General features: G+C 45.3%; 1 protein-coding gene across 1 annotated transcript in view; it reads right to left on the bottom strand.

Moving 5' to 3' along the window:
* LOC117764212 (laminin subunit alpha-5-like) overlaps positions 1 to 20,000 on the bottom strand; it is a 75,089-nt gene that overhangs the window by 28,751 nt on the left and 26,338 nt on the right. The window contains 23 exon segments of the mRNA XM_034589812.1: positions 653 to 791; positions 1,555 to 1,711; positions 1,790 to 1,889; positions 1,998 to 2,103; positions 2,317 to 2,369; positions 2,501 to 2,600; positions 2,891 to 2,943; positions 3,142 to 3,279; positions 3,438 to 3,572; positions 4,105 to 4,239; positions 4,344 to 4,481; positions 5,129 to 5,269; positions 5,979 to 6,041; positions 6,148 to 6,282; positions 6,363 to 6,453; positions 6,780 to 6,898; positions 9,419 to 9,534; positions 15,399 to 15,496; positions 16,328 to 16,443; positions 16,446 to 16,497; positions 16,964 to 17,082; positions 18,497 to 18,527; positions 18,529 to 18,615. Coding sequence (XP_034445703.1) covers positions 653 to 791; positions 1,555 to 1,711; positions 1,790 to 1,889; positions 1,998 to 2,103; positions 2,317 to 2,369; positions 2,501 to 2,600; positions 2,891 to 2,943; positions 3,142 to 3,279; positions 3,438 to 3,572; positions 4,105 to 4,239; positions 4,344 to 4,481; positions 5,129 to 5,269; positions 5,979 to 6,041; positions 6,148 to 6,282; positions 6,363 to 6,453; positions 6,780 to 6,898; positions 9,419 to 9,534; positions 15,399 to 15,496; positions 16,328 to 16,443; positions 16,446 to 16,497; positions 16,964 to 17,082; positions 18,497 to 18,527; positions 18,529 to 18,615 — 2,422 coding nt within the window.

Here is a 20,000-nt window from a genome sequence, read left to right as displayed (position 1 = left end):
ACAGAGTTTGTAACTGGAGAAATATATTGTGCATATGAAAAAAAATCCATTCTGCCAGATCTAGTGGCAGAAATTTAATATAAAATTATGGTCGTAATGTTTTCACCAGTTTGTTTTATCTCAATTGTAGAAATTGTTGTTTTCTTTATCCAAGTATGGCCCCTTTATATTTAAATACTTTATATTTAAATACTTTACATTTAAATACTTTATACTAACATCAGGAGTGGGTCCTCTCTACGGAGGGCGCTATGTTTTTTACAGTAGCTCAGACTGGACAAACTAAACCTTTTGAGTTTCTATGACGACTGAAGCTTCCACAGGTTCTCTTCATGTTTGGAGGGGGGGGGGGGGGGTGTTCAGCTGCAACACGACACTTCACCACTAGATGTCACTACATTCTACACACTGCAACTTTAAAACCTTTTTTACACACACACACAAACGATGATGTACAATATTTCACAAGCATCAATCATTAGTGAACCTAATTTGATCCTACAGAACCCCCCCCCCCCACCCCCACCCCCACCGTCTGTCTCCTCTGACAGATGAGGAAGAGAAGATGGAAGAAGTGGAGGAGAAAAGGATCCTCTTCCTCATGACCCTGGAGTAAGTGATAAAGATGAGGAAGAGGAGAAGCAGCACTCACAGTTACCACAGCGGTAGTTCCAGCCGTCCTCTATCACCGACACCCGGCCCCGAACATCAGAACCCCCCCAGTTGGCGTAACGCAGCACCACATGGAAGAGGTCTGGAGAGCCGACAGACACCGACACCAACACCTTGGACTGACGAGGGACCAGCGAGCAAGGCAGCAGGCAGGAAGAGGAAGTGGGAAGACAGGAGATGGAGACGGCAAAGGAGGGAGGGAAGAGATTGAAGAAGAGGAGGTGTGAGATATTCAGTAATCAAGAGAAGAAGAAGGGAGGAAACATACAAGGAGACGAATGAAGGAAGGAGGAGAGTCCAGAAAACACAGGAAGAGAAACCAAAACAAAATATAAGAGCTTAGCACCATCACCTTCATCACCTTCATCACATCCATCACCTTCATCACCTTCATCACCTTCATCACATCCATCAGCTCCATCACAGAGCGAACCAGCAAACATTTAGAAAACATTTCTCTCTGGATTCACACTTTTCATCACAAACAGCTGCAGATCTGACTGATGCTTCAGCAGCTTCTCTTTTCATTTGGAACTTTAACGACAGGAGAGGCTCAAAGTTTCATTTAACGTCCTCAGAGGAGCAAAGAAACGTGAATCTCCCAAAGAGAAACATCTTTTAAACGTCCAGCATGCAGCCGAACAGCGATGATGGGGGGGGGCCACAGTCACAGAAATAAACACATCACAGAAATCTGCACAATTTAAAAAACATGTAGATGAAGCATAAATATACATTTCTCCAAGTTTAAAAATGTGCTCACATAACTACTTCAATATTTGTTTCATCCCAAAATGCTTTAATTCAAGAAAAGTGAATTTTTCGTCCCCGTGGTAAAAAGTGATAAACACGTGATGAAGAGATGAACGGGCGACTTCCTACCTGGATGGGCGTCATCTGAGCGTAACCTCTCCAGCTGAAGTCCTTGAACTCCAGAGGGTTGTATCCGAAGCGCACCGGCCGGCCGTCCAGCATGGTGCCCTCCTCGATCTCGAACCTCAGGTGGTGGAGGTCGGGGAAGTAGTGATCAGGACGAGGTCTGAGGGCAGAGGCACATCAACGTGAGGTGAGAAGCAGACACATCAGATCCTCTCAGCTGAGCTGCTGCTGAACTCACAGGTTACACTTGGCTCCCTCCACGTTGGGTCTGCAGCGGCAGCGGCCGTTCCTCTCTCCGCACGACTGACCTGCTGCCCCCCCGATGTCACACTGGCATCCTAACACACACAGCACGTGAACACTGGGTTAACCAACACGAGAGAGCAGCCACCGAGCTTCTGCGTTCAGAGGAGAACTTGTGTTATTCTTTGCACAGATGAACCAACCCTGGCAGCCGAAGTAGCTTTGCTCCTGCAGGTTGTAGAAACCATCTTTGCAGGTGGAGCAGGTTCCACTGCAGGCGTTGGGTTTGCAGTGACACTGACCGGTTTCCTGTCAGAGCGAGAACACGACACATGACCAGACACATGAATCCAAACTGACCCCAGTTCACATTAACCTCACATTCTTAAATCCAAGATATGAGTTTCTGTGCCTGAATATTCTCGTGATAACTGCATCACAACATTTTCATATTCATTCATATTCAACAAAAACAAGTCAGAATATAAACATGTGATGTTTTGAGTGGAAGGATGAACTCACCTGTGCACACTCTGCCACGCCACTCAGGGTCCCTGCAGTGTGACACTCACAGTCTGCAGGACGGAGCACACACACATTAGTTCATCTACTGCAGTGTGTGTGTGTGTGTGTGTGTGTGTGTGTGTGTGTGTGTGTGTGTGTGTGTGTGTGTGTGTGTGTGTGTGTGTGTGTGTGTGTGTCTTACTGGTGCATCCATCAGGAGTGTTGTACGACAGGCTCCAGTACAGAGGTTTGCACTGGTCGCAGGCTGGACCCTCCACATTGTGACGACACTCACACTGACCCTGAGGAAAAACCAGGAGATGATTTATGATGAGAAAATCACAACCGACAGAAACCGACAAACATTTTGAATCTACGTGACTCGACAGTTACGTTGTATTTCTGCTTTTGACATCTAACTTTATTTCTGTATGAAACAGGAAGTCAGGGTGAAATCAAACATGAAGTAATCATAGTTGGAAAGTCATATTTATTACATGTTGAAGCCACAGCTTCCATCACAGCTCTGTGGTTTTGATGGTGTTATTAAATTTCATTTGTGAAATAATCGAAAGACAAAGAAAATACGTACGACCGGAGGCTGCACCACGTACTGGACGGAGCCGGCAGGGTGACAGGTCCCAGCTTTAAGAACAGCAGAGAGAAAACCAAAATCAATATTACAATTATTATGATTCAAATAAACAAAGTCTGGTTGAAGTTTGAAGTTGGTTAAATATCCATAGATGTTACTGCTTCAAGATGAGGTGTGTGTGTGTGTGTCTGTGTGTGTGTGTGTGTGTGTGTGTGTGTGTGTGTGTGTGTGTGTGTGTGTGTGATTACTCTGGCAGTTGGGGAAGCCGTAGGCACCGTGTGCACAGCTGTCACACCTCAGTCCGAGCACGTTGGGCAGACACACACACTGTCCCGTCACCTGGTCGCAGCTGGTGTAACGAGAGCCCTCTGCAGAGCACTGACAGGCTGCAACACACAGTGAGACATTGTTGGACCAGGTGGACACAGGACCAGGTGGACACAGGACCAGGTGGACACAGGAACACGGAGACAAATGAAGAAGTAACGTGATTGGATCTCTCTCAGTCAGTTGAATTTGTGTGTTTGAGGCGCGGACGACTTACGGGTGCAGGTTGGGTAACCATAGTAACCAGGAGCACACTGCTCGCACGCGGCGCCGCTGTAGTTGGGCCGGCAGTGGCAGTGACCTGAGGCGGTGCAGCTGGCGTCCAGTGAGGTGCGAGGATCACAGGTGCACTCTGGGAAAACGAGAAGCGAGACGTCGTCACAAAATAAAATAAATAAAGTTCAATGAAGTGTAATTCAGTCAATATTCGTTAACTTAAATCTAATTCACAGATCGTCAGAGTAAAATGTTCAGTTTTCACTTGAGCAGAAACATGTTCAACCCACAGGGAACTCAGTAATAACCCCTGAGGTTAGTTGTTTTAAGATTTTCATGAATTTTAAGATTTGCATCAAATCTCCTTTTGGGGGGGGCATTTTGGGCATCATACGTGTGCAGGTGTGACACCAGATGTGGCCATTCCGCCATCACCCCCTCACAGTCCAGTGGAAAACATGGACCACTCCGCTTCAATTAGATTCCTGCTCATGAGCTGCTGAAGGTTTTAAAGAATCGTAAAGATTTAACGAGGCAGTTTAACACTTCATCAGCAGGCGGCTGAAGTCAAGTGTGACCGTGTGTGAGTCCAGATGTGTGAGTCCAGATGTGCGCAGGGCAAGTGCAGTGTGTGTGTGTGTGTGTGTGTGTGTGGTGTGTGTGTGCACCTTGACAGTTGGGGTAGGAGTGGAATCCAGATCTGCACTGTTCACATCGAGGTCCCTGAAACTCTGGTTTGCACAAACAGCGACCAGACGCATCGCAGCCGTCAGGGAGGGAGCCGACCGGGCTGCAACCACACACTGCAGGGGGGAGGGGGGGTGTAATTTATCTTTTGCACTAACTTTGTCATATTGTTAAAACAAGATTTGTATAAATCATTCTTCAGTTGTTGTTGTTATATTACGTTGGCAGAGCGGGTAGTTGAAGTATCCTGGTGCACACTGGTCGCACTGGTGACCCTGGAAACCTCTCCGACACACACCGTGACCCGTCACCAAGTCACATGACCCCTCCAGACAGCCGTGACCTGAACACTGACAGGCTGAACACACACACACACACACACACACACACACACACACACACACACACACACACACACACACACACACACACACACCAGTAAATAAATGGACAGACTGAGGGTGTCAACGTGAAACTATTTACATTGATTAACACTTGTTTGTGGAATGTTGTTTATGCAGGAGTGTGTGTGTGTGTGTGTGTGTGTGTGTGTGTGTGTGTGTGTGTGTGTGTTACTCCTGGGTGGCAGGATAAACAAACAGATAAATGAAGTGCCTGGAATTTCTGCCTGTAAGTGTATTTGTATTTTTGTCTGTGTGTGTGTGTGTGTGTGTGTGTGTGTGTGTGTGTGTGTGTGTGTGTGTGTGTGTGTGTGTGTGTGTGTGTGAGTCAAACAACTCATAACACTCAACCACTAAAACAGCTGTAAACTTCACAGTTTGGTGATTTGAACAAACGCCTCCACATGAAGATGCAGGATTTAAACTCCTCAAGTAGCATTTAATATAAAGTCATTATATAAATACTTAACATATCTAATGTGATTTCCAGAGAAAATCATAAAAAGAAAATCACACTTGGCGTGAGAGACGTCACATGTGAAAAGTTCTCATGAATCAGATCTTTCCAGATCTTCTCCAGATCTCATTCTGATGTTTCTCTCACCCTGACAGTTGAGTCCATGGAAACCCGGAGCGCACGTGTCGCAGTGGTCACCGGTGAACCCGTGTTTACAGACGCAGGTTCGAGTTCGGGGGTCGAGCCTGCAGGAGTTGTCCACGGTGCCGGCTGCGCTGCACTCACAGTCTGCACACATCAACAAGGAGGATTCATTCATCAGGAGAAAGAGAAGAAAGACTCGTGCACCCGACGTGCTGAGGGTGAACTTCTCTTCTGCTTCACAACATGAATCTATCACATTTCATAAAAACAGGCAGATATGAGCAGAGTCCCAGCAGCTGGGTTTCACACAGCATGAGACACACGGTCCATCTTATCACATCCCACTGAAATGTGAAGGATTCTCTCAAAACATCTGGGCTGACACCACAAACATCAGCAGCTGAACAGGAGAGAAGAGGAAGAAGAAGAAGAAGGAGGAGAAGAAGAAGAAGAAGAAGGAGGAGAAGAAGAAGGAGAAGCGTGGGAAAATACAGATGTGAGAGAAATGAGGACGAAGATCTCTCGATAAGATACAGTCTATTGTTTTAAAATATTAACTCTTCACCACAAACGTGTAACTTCATTTCGTCTGTGGTTCATGTGCAGTCCTGTTGACATCGTATGTTGTGTTGTTATCTTTTAAATTCCTTTGTGATTATTTTGTACTTATTTTATTACTGATGTTTCTATTTCCACTATCCCCTTCTCTTATCTTAGGTCTTTTACTTTGTAGTTAACTGCACTTAATTCACACTTAATGACGATGTCACTGAAGCTCAACCCTCCAGTGAATAATCCTACAGGTTGTAATGTTTTATCTCATCAGGTCACGTCACCCGAACAAAGCTCTTACTGATGATCTCTCCTGCTGGTTTGGCTTCACCGTTGTTGTTGTTGGTGGGATACGTGGGGACGGCTGGGGGGGAGAGAGAGAGTGACATTAGCAGCCAGGAATTCATTCACAAGGTTTTTCTTTTCTTTTACAGCTGCTTGTTTGAGGTGTTTCTGTCACGGTGACTCACGGTAACAGTCTGGAAAGTTGAGGAAGCCGCTGGCGCAGGAGTCACAGTTCTCCCCGCTGTAGTTCGGTTTGCAGAAGCAGCGACCGGTCAGGTCCTCGCAGGTCCCGTCGGTGAACTCTGAGCGACAGTCACAGGCTGCAGGAGGCGAAGAGGAGAAGATGCAGTAAACGACATGTGCGCGTCCATTGGATTGTGATTATCTGACAGGGACTCACGTGAACAGGCCAGTGGGGAGTCCATGGTGTGGTCAGGTGACCTGTAGTAGGTGGGGATGCAGCGCTCACAGTTGACTCCGGTGGTGTGATGCTGCGCAGAAACAATTCAGTTCAGTGTTTTACTGTTTAATGGATCGACTTTCTCAACGTTAGAGAAATGAGAACAAGTCCAGAGACCCGGTGAAAACATCAACATGATGCTCAATGAATCGAGCAACACGACAACAACAGAGGCGGAGATTCGTGGTGAAAAGAGAAAGAGCCGAACCCGAACCCAGGCCCGTCCCAAAGGTTTGCTGCCCCCTGAGCTTTGGTGTGTTAAAGGTTCTTCTCAGAACTCAGTGAAGACCTTGTTCTCTGCATTGAAAAGAATAAACGCCTCTAAAGACTCCTGCTTATCAGGGAAAGTTTAGTCACCTGACAGTTGAGGCAGACTCCGCCTCCTCGGTGGTGTCCGTGGACGTCGACGCTGCCCCTCCTCTGATCGACCTCGGGGTCGTAGAAACAGTCGAAGGAATGACGGTGACAGTTACAGGCTGAAAACAAAACACCATGCACAGTTAGGACTGAAACTCAGACAGCAGCTAGAAACACAAGATATAATTAAACAAGAATGAAAACAAAGACACGCGGAGACGACAGAGGGACATTCAGCTGAGGGACGAGAGGGACAAGAAACTGGAGGATAACAGGAAACTCCCATCAGACAGAAACGAAGTCTGTCATATGTGACATATATATATAGATCATGTGAGGTCATGTCCGCCTGCTCTCTGAAGTCAGCAGCTCTGAAAACCTGTTTGCTGCAGCAGGAGCTGGATTCTCCCACATCACACACAGAGGATCATGTTCAGCAAACTAATCCAGAAGGACGAGTGAAACCAGAGAATCTGTAATTAACACAACCACACACGTGCTGAGGGCGTTTGGATGATCAGACACTGACGTCTGAACGTTCGGGGGATTTTTCACCACAGAGACTCGTTCAGGGTCTGTGGACTTCCTGTGGTAAAGATGGTGAGAAGTGTTTTAGACTGTGTTGATTCAAAGAGGAGCAGGAGGAGCGGGGGGGGGGGCACCGAGCTGAGAGCCAGTTTGATGTAGGACCCCCCAGGTCCTTTTAACTGAGGCCCCACAGTCTCTAGATACACCCCTGGGGTGGAGCATATCCCATCATGCACTGGACAGACAGAGAACATCCTGAACAGCTCATCACTTTATTGTTGAGTTAAAATACACAAACCTGCTTTTTGTTCTTTATCTTTAAACTGAACATGTCACGTGTAGGTTTGTATTTAAAGCAACACGCTGTAATAACAGCTTCATAACATTCTGATGCTTCACAAACTTATAGAAGGGAGAATGACACGTCTGTCATGCCACAGCGCCCCCTGGAGGTCTGCACTATGCATCGGCAACTGCGGCGGCTACTTGCTCTCTCGTATTAACAGCAGTGAATTACACATCCCCCCTGTAGGGGGAGCCAGAGTGTAGCTGAGAGAATCTGTCACTGTGTTGCTTTAACGTTAATGTGACATATTGTATTTTATTGAATCTGTTGAATTCCATCTTTTAGGTCACAGTTTGTGTCACAGTCACTTTGAGCAGCATCGTGTTTCTCTCTGTACGAACAGATCATCTACTTCTACAACCTCCCACACAGACATCCCCACAAACTCCATGTTCTCTGTAACCACTGGTCTGAGAGCAGGTGTTTGACGGTACAGGATCAACTCCAGAGCCGAGTCATTTAAAGATGATCATTCAATATGTCTTTAACCAAAAGTATGAATACCAAGTGTAAAATAAACATCTTCAATTTACTGTGAGATTTTCCACCGGCCGACGTTGTTGTTTGTTCCCTAGTTCTCTATATAGTTCTCTCGTCTTGTGTAAGTGTCACTGATTATATGAATAAACGTCTAGAATTTAACCTTCATAACCTTCATGTATCTCTTCACTTAATCTGAGACCAAAGCCGGAGAGTAGCAGGATCAGGACGAACACGTGCACAGAGCGCAGAGCAGCCGTTACTCTTCACACGGAGTCGATAACAGTCTTTCCTTCTTATCTGCCCCTCAGCGCCTGAGAGGTGCCGGCTGAATAAACCAGCGCTCCTTATCCTGCAGCTCTGATAGAGTGGAGTGGTTTTCTCAGACGTGGGCCACAAGGCAGCTTTTCTTTTTATTGGAATGAAAGATTCATGTATGGAGAACAGTGAGTCAGTCCGGTGCTCAGCAGACCAGGTTCAGACAGAGACAGCTCCGCCCTCAGAGCTGCAGGACGCTCGACGCCTCACGTCCCAGACACATTATTTGTCTTATTATTATGTTTCCTAACAGCCTCTCTTAGTCAACAGTTGGTGAGAACATCTGGGCTTGTTAAAGGGACATCTATGAGCGTGTGTGATTTGTTGATCTAAGTACAAGCAGTAATAAGAAGAGTCACAGCTTTGTCCAAGTCATATTTACAACCTGTTTAATCTGAAAGAGAAGAATCATAAAGTGATTTGTGAACGGAAACGTCTCCACCCTCGTCTCTGCAGCTGAAGTGTGTGTGGGTTTTGTTTCACGCTGACCTCTACTGACCCTTCGGCTTCTGTGTTCTCATGTTGGTCCTTGTTAAATATATCTGCAGCTTTGATAGCACATGACAATCACATGTAGATATAAACCAGTGTGTTGATAACAAGTTCCAAAGAGTCGCCGAGAAATCAGAGAGAGAAACTTACAGGACGCGATAATCCAATAACAAAATGTGAGCAAGAGGAGTTATGAAGACAAAAAGCAAAGAGTGAAAATACTAATGTATATTTATATTTAAAGAAACTGAATCAAAATGTTACGTGTACAAGGAACAGCAGCTTTGTTTCTCTTCATCCTCTGACACAGCACGTGAAAGAAAACACATTCCTCTGCAGGGATCAGTGATTTATCCCTGTGTGTGTGTGTGTGTGTGTGTGGGTGTGTGTGTGTGGTGTGTGGTGTGTGTGTGTGTGTGTGTGTGTGCGTGTGTAGCATGAATGCTTCTTTTGAACAGTATCCGACTGCACTCACGTTCACACCCGTTGGCGCTGTAGGTCGTGGCTGGTTTCCACGGTAACTGGCTGTATCCGGGGCAACACTGGCCACAAGACACACCACAGGTGTTATGCTGACAGTCGCAGAGTAACCTGTAAACAACAATTACAGTATGAGAAATCACAAAATACACACACACACAGACACAGACACACACACACACACACACACACACACACACACACAGTGTAGTGTATCCGTCTCAGACAGTTGTGTTTTGGGTAAAACATCATGTGAACTTTTCCCAAAAGTTCAAATTCCTCTACCTCTTATCCTGCTAATGTCAGACAGAAAGACAGACAGAAAGAAAGACAGACAGAAAGAAAGAAAGACAGAAAGAAAGAAAGACAGAAAGAAAGAAAGACTCGTGTGAGAGAGAAGTGAAAAGAGGAGATGGAAATAGACTCCCTAACAAAGAAAGAGTTAATCTTCTCCTCCATCGCTGGCGGCTGACTGCTTCACCCTGGATTTTAATGGGATTAGTGTGTAAACCTGCAGAGTTCGGCCAAAACACAGCGGGAGACAAGAGACAACCCACTGGAAGCTGGTCTCTCTGAGTCGTCTTCACCCGTCGACCAGAGACAAACACTGAGTCACAAGAGACCAATGTGATTCTGTTACACTCCTTTGACTCCGTCAACAAAACTAGTGTCTGAGTAAATGTCAGAGACGAAAGTCCGGCTGAAACATGAAGGACAGAAACACTGATCTGGATCCTGGAGGGGACGTGACGCACTGCGTCCTTCGAAGGACGGAGACAGCACGAGATACTTCTGGATTCAAAACACAAGATGGCGCAGGACAAAACTCTGTGGGTTGTACAGATAGTCAACAGTATGAAAAGAGAAACGTCCATGAAACCGAAACTGACTACGTGCGTCCTTTACGTTGTCAATCAATACATCCACTAGAGGGCAGCGATCTGGTCCGATCCTCCACTTTCCCTTTGCTACCGTCTCACATTTAATTCTGGTCCAATCACCTCCCAGCTGTTCCCCAAAAAGTTCAAGTCCTTCGGTCATTTCGCTTATTGTCTACACTGCCCCCTAACAATCTCCAGTGGTACTGCTCCGTTTCGTCTGTTTCATCTGTGTCCATGAGTGATGTGGTTGACTGCTCGGCTGTGTGTGTGTGTGTGTGTGTGTGTGTGTGTGTGTGTGTGTGTGTGTGTGTGTGTGTGTGTGTGTGTGTGTGCGTGTGTGCGTGTGTGTGTGTGTGTGTGTGTGTGTGTTACTTTGTTCTGGACTGTGCTGATAACACGTCTGTGAACTGTGTTTTAAAAGGTTGATTGTGTTTCCAGCTTTCACCTTTTTCACTATCACATCCATTCATTCACTGAATCTCTCTCTCTCTCTCACACACACACACACACACACACACACACACACACACACACACACACACACACACACACTCCCTCGTGCATCCTCTAACTCTCTGGCTCTCCGTCCTTCTTTCCTTCCCTCGGCTGCGCTCAAGCATTTGAGGAAACAAACTTTCAATGGAGCGTTTCCAACCAGATTCACTGTTTCCTGATTTGAATTATGATCCGTGGACCTGCAGCTTCCTGACGAAACATAACTCAGTGGAGAGTTCCGCTGAATTTCAGTTTCACGTTTACTTAAAATCCATAATTGCACACACACACAAAAGCAGAATTATTGTCCAATGTGCTGAACATAGAAATCTCAGTTTAAAGAGGTGAATGTATGTTTGAAGGACGTTTCCTTCTAGACGTGAGATCTGCTGTGACTCTGGACACGGAGACGACAGTAATTCACGTCTGTGTCCGGAGTCGGTCTCTGGTTGAGGCGAGCGGCGCTGGGCCTCACGCTGGGCCTCACGCACGCTGTCAGGTGTGTTTAGATAAAACCTCCCGTCCTCCGTCCGTGTTGGAAACAGACAGACGCTGCAGACCGGCTGTTTGATGGCTGTTTGTAATATCTCTGCAGTTTGAAGACGTGTCTGTAGTTTCACGTCAGCTCGCATGTGTTCGCTCACACGCTCCTTCTCCCCCCCCACGTGTCATTTCCAACATACGGACCTTCTCTGTTATGAATATATACATATATATATATATAAATCCTCCTTTCCTCACACGCTGCTTACATCAAGACAAACCCCCAGTGTGCAGAGAACAATCTGCAACACGCAGGTTTAAACTAAATCCAAGTTCCTGTACAAATATCTTCCAAACCACAATATGTGAAATTCCATCAAGTGTAAATGACACTGAGGTATTTTAACGACTCTGACTGTATAGTTCAGATTTCATGAGATGTGATTTAATGTCTCTCCTCAGTGTGAGAGCAGGTAGATGTTTCTACTGTGTTTACTCTGCCTTGGTAATGAATGGTGCTTTCACAGAGTGAGTCTCACAGTCAAACTAAATACACATGAATCAGGATCATATCTGGTTTCACTCTGGTTTTCTGTGGGATTCGATGGATTTCAGAATAAAAGCCATCTCTAACACTGGCTGTTGATTTGAATCCACGTCGTTCGGATGCTTACACACAAATTGTTGATGTCATGTTGATAACACAGAGGTTTATGGTGACCAGAGTGGGGCCTGTTATTGGATTTATATTCGGTGCCACGGTAACGGGGCTCCGCTTCTTGACTCACACATTAAGACAAAGTCACAATCACAACGCTGCACTCGTCCATTCGGTGCCTTTCGGTAAATTTGACCACAACCAGTGTTTTGTAGCAGCAGCGTCTTAACTCCAAAAGTTAACGAGTTCTTCTTTGGCTCATCGCTTCGATCAACTTCCAACAATCAATGAAAACACAACACAATCAATGATTCAACCTGACATCTTAAAACTAGCTGATACACAATATACATGTAAATAATAAGGTCAGCTGACAAGAAGGTGTCGATGATCAATGTGCTAATAAAGTTTTCATGTAGAAAATCAAATACAGAATTAATGAGGAGAATGTTCGGACTCCATCGATGTTTCAGGATCAGAGCCCAGAGAGCTGAGGCCACATCTGGCTGAACAATTAGCACAGCTGGTGTGTGTGTGTGTGTGTGTGTGTGTGTGTGTGTGTGTGTGTGTGTGTGTGTGTGTGTGTGTGTGTGTGTGTGTCACTGAGGTGTTGGAACAATAACTAAAGAAAAGGAGGAAGGAACCGTAGAGTCGGGGCCGAGCTGCTGTACGAGCTGAAGGAAACTGAGTCTCAGTGTTTCACTTTCATTTAAACAATTACAACTTATCGTATTCAGGGTTAAGACGAGATCCCAGCGGCCTGTTACTTCACTGAGTCGGCTTTAGAGTTGATTCAAAATGTCCCTGAAGACTTTTGAAGCGTTTCATGGTCAGGGTCAGGTGTAAGGTTAACCTTCCAGTCCGGGCCCTTCGGCTCTTTAACCTCTTCAAGTAATAACACGAATTAAACTCATCAAACTAAAGACGAGCAGAGTCTCATTTAAACAGAGGGAAACTGTTTTTCACCTTTACTGAGACTGAGCTTGCAATTGGTGACTCATGCAGGTATTTCACAGATAAAACACTTATTAACCTCAATGGAACAAGTCATTAGTCAGAGCGGGATCCTTTCATCACATGTGATCCCTGCCTGGAAACTGGATTTTAAACAGTTCTAGTTGTGAGGATCTAAATGTGTGGTTCAGGTATTTTAAACAGTCAGAGGATTGTGGTTTCTGTTTTTATCAAAAAGAAGAATTCTTAACTAACCACGTCACTTGACTCATGCGATTAGTGTTATATACACGTTATATAATATGTGCATTTGTGTAATATACACATGTATAAATGAACTGTTCCGTGCATCGTGCCTGCAGGTGTTTGATTGATGGGAACGGGGGACAAGGAATTTAAAATGAATCCCTCCTGGTCTCATCAGCGTTTGGAGCTACTCAGTCTGGTTTGTGTCAGAGAGAAGGAATGTGGAGCAGCGAGCTGGAGTCTGATCTGAAAACTTACATCCACCCTGGACTTTGTTTGACGTTGTTAAATCCAGCAGGTGCGTTGTAGCAGCTCTGCTGACAGGAGGTCTGCAGCTGCTCCCCCGCTAAGGTCAGCACGACCGAGAGGAACTCATCAAACGCCTGAAAACACCAACTCTGAGGTTTCTAACTTCTGTCTGTTTGCTGAGAGGCCAGAGTGAAAACAGCCTCTGAGTCAGATCAGCTTTTTAAACAAGTTCACAAAACGAGATCAACAGTTCAAATCTGTTTTATTCTGGATCAGTTGTAGATTAATCTGGTTTGATGTTTTCTTATTATTTCCAATGACAATGATTCAGAAGTTACTAAAGTTCTAGTTTCATGTTTGAGTCGGGCTCCCCTCCACCAGGGCCCAGAAGCCCCATTGAGTCCAACCCAACCACAATATTAAAGAAAGTAAAACCTTTCTGGATCACACCAAAATGTGACACATATCAAGTCCAGTTCCTGATCCTGCTCACAATCCAGCAGACAGGGGTGAAACATAACCACCTTCTTCCCCAAAGCTACAGAGCAAAGCCTTATGGGTATTGCAGTTTTCTTTAGACCTTGAACTGTCAGAAATGAAGTTAAAAAAACATTAAGCGACAAACATTTAGAAAATGGATGAACTGATCCTTCTCCTCCAACGTGCAGAGTTAATATTGTTCCTGAGTAAACCAGAGCAAAATAAAACTGGACAAACATTATAAAAAACAGTATCTATTCCTCTCAGCGCTTATTTTTACACAACCCACTGAGACCAACTCCCTGATTAACATCTGAAAACAGTTCAGCTGTCAATCAAACACAGTTTGAACGTCCTGCAGGATGTCGGGGGGGGGGTCACAGGGTCACACCTCCCGTCAGCAGCCAATCAGCCTCCGCTGTACATCCCACTCTCCGACCGTCTCCCACACCTCCGTCTGCATCCCTCCTTCACTCCCACAGTCCCAGATCACACGTGTGCAGCAACACGGTGTGTGTGTGTGTGTGTGTGTGTGTGTGTGTGTGAGATCAACTGTATGTGTGTGTGTGTGTGTGTGAGACATTGTGGATTCGAGAGAGTAATGATGTTTATTGTCAAGTTTGAACTGCAACCTCCAGGTACTGCAGCTACACACTCTGTCTTTCTCTCACACACACACACACACACACACACACACACACACACACACACACACACACACACACACACACACACACACACACACACACACCACACACACATGCCTGCTTATGTTCTTGTACAATCCACATATACGACAGTCACAGCCACACACACATATTATTAAAATAATCACACACTACTCACTTCCACTGTTCATGAGAGACCTACACTTATCTGGAAGTTCTCTCACCCCCCCCCCCCCCCCACACACACACACACACTTATAGAAGTTACATTAGAAACACCTCCACCTGTTTCTTTCTCTTCTTTCTTTCCTCCTCTGTCTGACCCCAGCGTCTCGTTTCAGCCTTTCTCTTTCTCTGTGTTTAAATCAATTGTCTTCATCTAACTCGGCTCCTACAAGTTTGTCCCTCGTTCTGATTTCATGTTTTTCCAGCAGACTCGTGTGTTGGACTGAATCCTGGATCCTCTCTGCAGGTACAGTGTGTTGTTGTGGAAGAGGCAGACAGCCACAGCCAAGAATAACCCAACCTCAAACATCCCAGCTCCGGGACAGGAATTTATAATGTGTGTGTGTGGGTGTGGGTGGACAGGCCTACTAATAACATAAATCATCTGTATGAGTTTAACAAGATCTCATTATGACACACACACACACACACACACACACACACACACACACACACACACACACACACACACACACACACACACACACACACACACAAATCCAGTCAAAACACAGTCAGTTAGCCACAAGTTTATGAATCATAACAGTAAAGTCTGATTCAGTGACTGATTGTGTGTGTGTGTGTGTGTGTGTGTGTGTGTGTGTGTGTGTGTATGGTCTTGTGAAGGTCACCTACCTGTAGGGGTCGTTGGGGTCCTGAGCGTTGCAGGACTCAGCGTGTCCGTTACACACACAGCGTCCTCCGATGCTGATGTCTTTGATACTGTAGTAATACTGAAGAACAACACATTTACATTTGCATCGTTTTAGTTGAGGGATTATTTGACATTTTTGGAAAAATAATAACTTCACATGAGAAGATTGAGTCCACTTTCTTGCCTGTACAGCAAATATGAGCATGGAGACATTATCTCAGCTCAGCATCAAGACTGGAAACGAGGAAATGAGTGGACGAACGAAAGCTGAAGCTCATTAATCAACATGTGGCATCTTGTAAAACGCAGATTGATGGATTTTCTTACTTGTGCATATAGAAGATTCAAGTCTTGATGCTCAGCTAAACACTGCAGTGTCATAATGCACCAGAGTATTAGAAACAGCATCGCTTAACACTCTTCAACATTAGCATGTTGTTTCTTTATTTCCTATTTATTTATTAGTTATGTAGGTGGTGTCTTATGCTAAGCTAAGCTAAGAACCTCCTGTTTCCAGCTCTGACACCAGCGCAGGGTCAGGCCTCATATTTGAGTCTTGGCAGAAAAGGAATGAAATGTATTTCCACAAACTTTCTGTTTAAGTTAAAAATTCCGATGTTGTCAAATCAAATGTTCGACTCGATTCATTCACAGAACATGAGTTTGTTTGTTTCATTTCTCCAGGTGTGAAAAAGAGCTGCTTTTACATGATAAATAAAAAACAAGTGTGAGTCCTTGTCAAAAATTGTTCTTTGCTTTTAGATGAAATCAGGAGTTACAAATTTCAAATATCTCAAATAATGAATATAAATCCAGAAAATAAACAACACATCAATAAAAAATGTGCAAATAATATAATAATATAGAAAAAGTTGAAGTGATCATTGGCTGAAAGAGTTTTTTTTCTTACCCTGCGGGTGACGGTGGGGTCGCGGAGAGCTTTGCCCATCAGGTGTCCCAGCAGCGTGTTGGTTCTCAGGAAGCGGAGCCGGATGTGGGTGGCCTTGGTGAACTCCCTCAGCACCGGGAGTAGGAGAAGTTCATGGCGCCGGGACGACCGTTCACCAAGGACACCACGATCTGAGGAGAGAGGAGGACGTTATCAGCTGGGGAGCAGATGTGGAATGAGACACATGACAGCCTGGGAAAGTCGAGTGAGAGCGATGCTATCGACCCAATCAGGCAGAACATATTCCGGATACGATATCACTGCTGTTATATCACAACAGGACTTAATGACATCTGAAGGATTGTTTTTGACTAGTGCTTGTACTATTTCAGAGACGGTTTATTATATGCAAGTTAAAGTCAAGTTAAGTTTGATTATGTGAGGAGGCAACGCAAACAACAAGAAATAAAATAAGTCTGGAGTCTCTTTTGATCAACCTGAATCAGAAAAACATACAATTATTACATCAGTCGGTGATCAATTCCTGTGAATCGACCGACTGATTAACTTTAACTGACAAATGTTTTCAGCTCTACAGCGACACACAAACGCGCACAAACACACACAAACACACACACACTGACGAATCACACTCACCTCTCCGTTTTCCAGCGGGACGATCCGCGAGTATTCGGTGGTGCAGACGATGTCGTCATCATTGCTGATTCTTTCGATGGTGCTCTGTCCGAAACGTTCGATACAGTCTCTCTTAGAGGCTGCACACACACACACACACACACACACACACACACACACACCACACACCACACACACACACACACACACACACACACACACACACACACACACACCACACACACACACACACACACACAAAGAAAGAAGGTTGTAATTAGTTAAAACCACAGAACGTGAAAGGTGAAAACATCTTCTGCTGTGAAACTTCTTGTTTAATGATGCGTCTCTGTGTGATAATTAGAGGAGGTCTGTGATCTGTTCAGGTCTGTGATCTGTTCAGGTCTGTGATCTGTTCAGGTCTGTGATCTGCTCAGGTCTGTGATTTGTTAAGGTCTGTGATTGGTGGAGGTCCAACTTTCTTCTTTAAATTCAGCTGCAACACACAATCATCAGCTGCTACACACTCTTGTCGCTCTAAACACAAACTGTTGAAAACACAACTCTGATTCCAAACACAACTCATTCAACAATATACTTCTATTTAATGAGTTACAGGGAGTTAACAGCGTAGTAGATTGTCTCCACCAACCAGTGCAGTTTGGCTCACATGAGGTCACTGTGACCTTTGACCTTCTCATTCCCTGAACTCACACTTGAGATGTCCAAGAGCCAGAAACATGTTTTCACTTTTTCTGGGAGTCTCAGTGACCATTTGTGGCAAATGTGAAAGGATTCTCTTGAGGCTCTTGAGGCGCTTTAAAGAAAACACGATCACGAGACAAAGAGACTCAGTGTGACCTTTGACCTTCCTAATCTAATCAGCTAATCCGTGCACTGAAGTAAACACTTGTACCAATTCTGAGGAGATTCCCTCGAGTTGTTCTTGAGAAATCGTGTTCACAAGAATGGGACCAAAGGACGACATGGAAACTTAACGCCTCCGGCCAAGGGACCGAATGGTAAGTGAAGTTCCTGTGTGTGTGTGTGTGTGTGTGTGTGTGTGTGTGTGTGTGTGTGTGTGTGTGTGTGTGTGTGTGTGTATGCTCGCAGTCTGAGAACAAGCTCCGTCGGCTTGAGAGCGACACACACACACACACACACACACACACAAAACACACACACACACACACACACCACACACACACACACACACACAGATGTTCAAGCTGCAACCTGTTGGCGGAACATGCCTGGAATTTCCCTGCAGCCCACCTGGATTGACAGCTGCCATATTCAATCAGATGGCAGCTCTATGATGTAATGATGTCCCGCCTCTGACCTGACCAACAAACCAAGCAACCAATCAGGCGGCTTCCCCCGGGGCGGCTGTTCCACTGTGAGATTAGAGGGGGAATCAGACTGAACCCTGGGGAGGTTAGAGAAACGTGAAGCGATGCCGATGGAATCTGACTTGGTTCGGTCGTAATAACCTGACATCTGGAGTGTGCATGTACAGTACAGGTAAATACACACGTGTGTGCTTCTACTTACAGGCAAAGTACTGCCAGGGCTGGTAGGTCTGGACCGGAGTCGGTGGATCGCTCCAGAACCCAGAGGTCCGGACGGGGAGAGTTGGCGAACTTTATCAGCACGTAGGCCACGTGGAAGAGCTGCAGGGAACATGAAGAAGAAGAGATTCACCTTATTAAAAATCATCTTACCTCGGTAGAGCTCAAGACTCCACCAACCTCCAACAGTCGGACTTTTCACATCGATCCAGTAATTATTCTACAGGAAATCAGTGAATCTCTCAATAAGGAACCAACATGTTATGCCCTGACCCATAATGCATCTTTCCACCGGGTTCTGTGGTGAAGGTAAAACTTGAACTTTGTTTGAATTGTTTCTGAACGTTTCTGGGATTTAATGTGAATTTGAGAAAATACAAAAAAACTAAAAGCAAAGGAAAGTACAGGATAAAGAGAGAAAGGAAAAGAAAGGAATTGGTTTGGGACAAAAAGGAAATTGAGGGAATGGGGAGTTGAAAGGGGAAAAGAAAGGAAATCAAATCATTCTGCGATCGAGGTGAAAACGGAAACGCGAGCCGTCAGTTTCTAATCAGACCAATGGACCTGAACAGCTGAGGTGTGAAACTGATCCTCTCTGAGGAGACGACCAGCAACACAGCGTCGGATCCGTCCGGTTACTCGTGAAGTTACGAGTCAGAAAAGCTCCTGATTCCTGACACTGATGAGCAACAGATGCTCCTGCATCACATCATCGGTTCAGGCCGTCTGCACTCGCTTCTCTTTCGCTTGTCATCCCTCGTTCATTTCCTGAAAGATGCTGGAACTGGTTATAGACGGATGACAAACTGCTCTCAAGGGCAGAGAGGGGGGGGGGGGAGAACAGCTCTTCTGTTTTAAAACTGCAGCTAAACACAACTCACTAAAATAACACAATGACGCACATGATAACATTAGAACACAACCACCTCCTCTGTGTGTGTGTGTGTTTAATGAAGGCTGAAAAATAATTGTAATTATTTTGCATGGGTCTGTTGCATTGTACGAATCTATGGTGGTGAAGAAGGTGCATGAACCAGGTCCCAGTTACCACCCGTACAGGACGCACAAAGACATAAAGCTAACACACCCACAATGAGAGTTGAGGAGTTTTAACTGACTTTGTTTAACTGACACAGTTAGAGCACAAGCAGAGGCTATTCAAGTGTGAGCGCAGGGTTTAGAGTGAAAGCTTGACCCAATCTGAAGGACACTGAACTCCACAGTGTCTCCTGAGGACGGATGTGTGTGAACGCAGATGTCTGAGTAGAGCCTCCGCAGGACAATGTCTGAAAACTGCTCGAGTCTTACTCTGAAAATGAAAGAGATGAAACAACTCCAGGGCAGCAGGTCAGTTTGAAGTCTTCACTGCCAAAGGACCTTTGTCCAGTTATTAAACTTTCCACCTGCAGCGTGAACGTTTAACAGTCGTGTTGCACAATGACACAAACGATTCTAATTGATGGTGATGTTGGATCAGTTATGAGTTC

The sequence above is a fragment of the Hippoglossus hippoglossus genome, chromosome 7 (genome assembly GCF_009819705.1).
Source record: "Hippoglossus hippoglossus isolate fHipHip1 chromosome 7, fHipHip1.pri, whole genome shotgun sequence".
Lineage (NCBI taxonomy): Eukaryota > Metazoa > Chordata > Actinopteri > Pleuronectiformes > Pleuronectidae > Hippoglossus > Hippoglossus hippoglossus.
The sequence above is the reverse complement of the archived record's forward strand: the minus strand, read 5'-3'. Positions and strand labels throughout refer to the sequence as shown.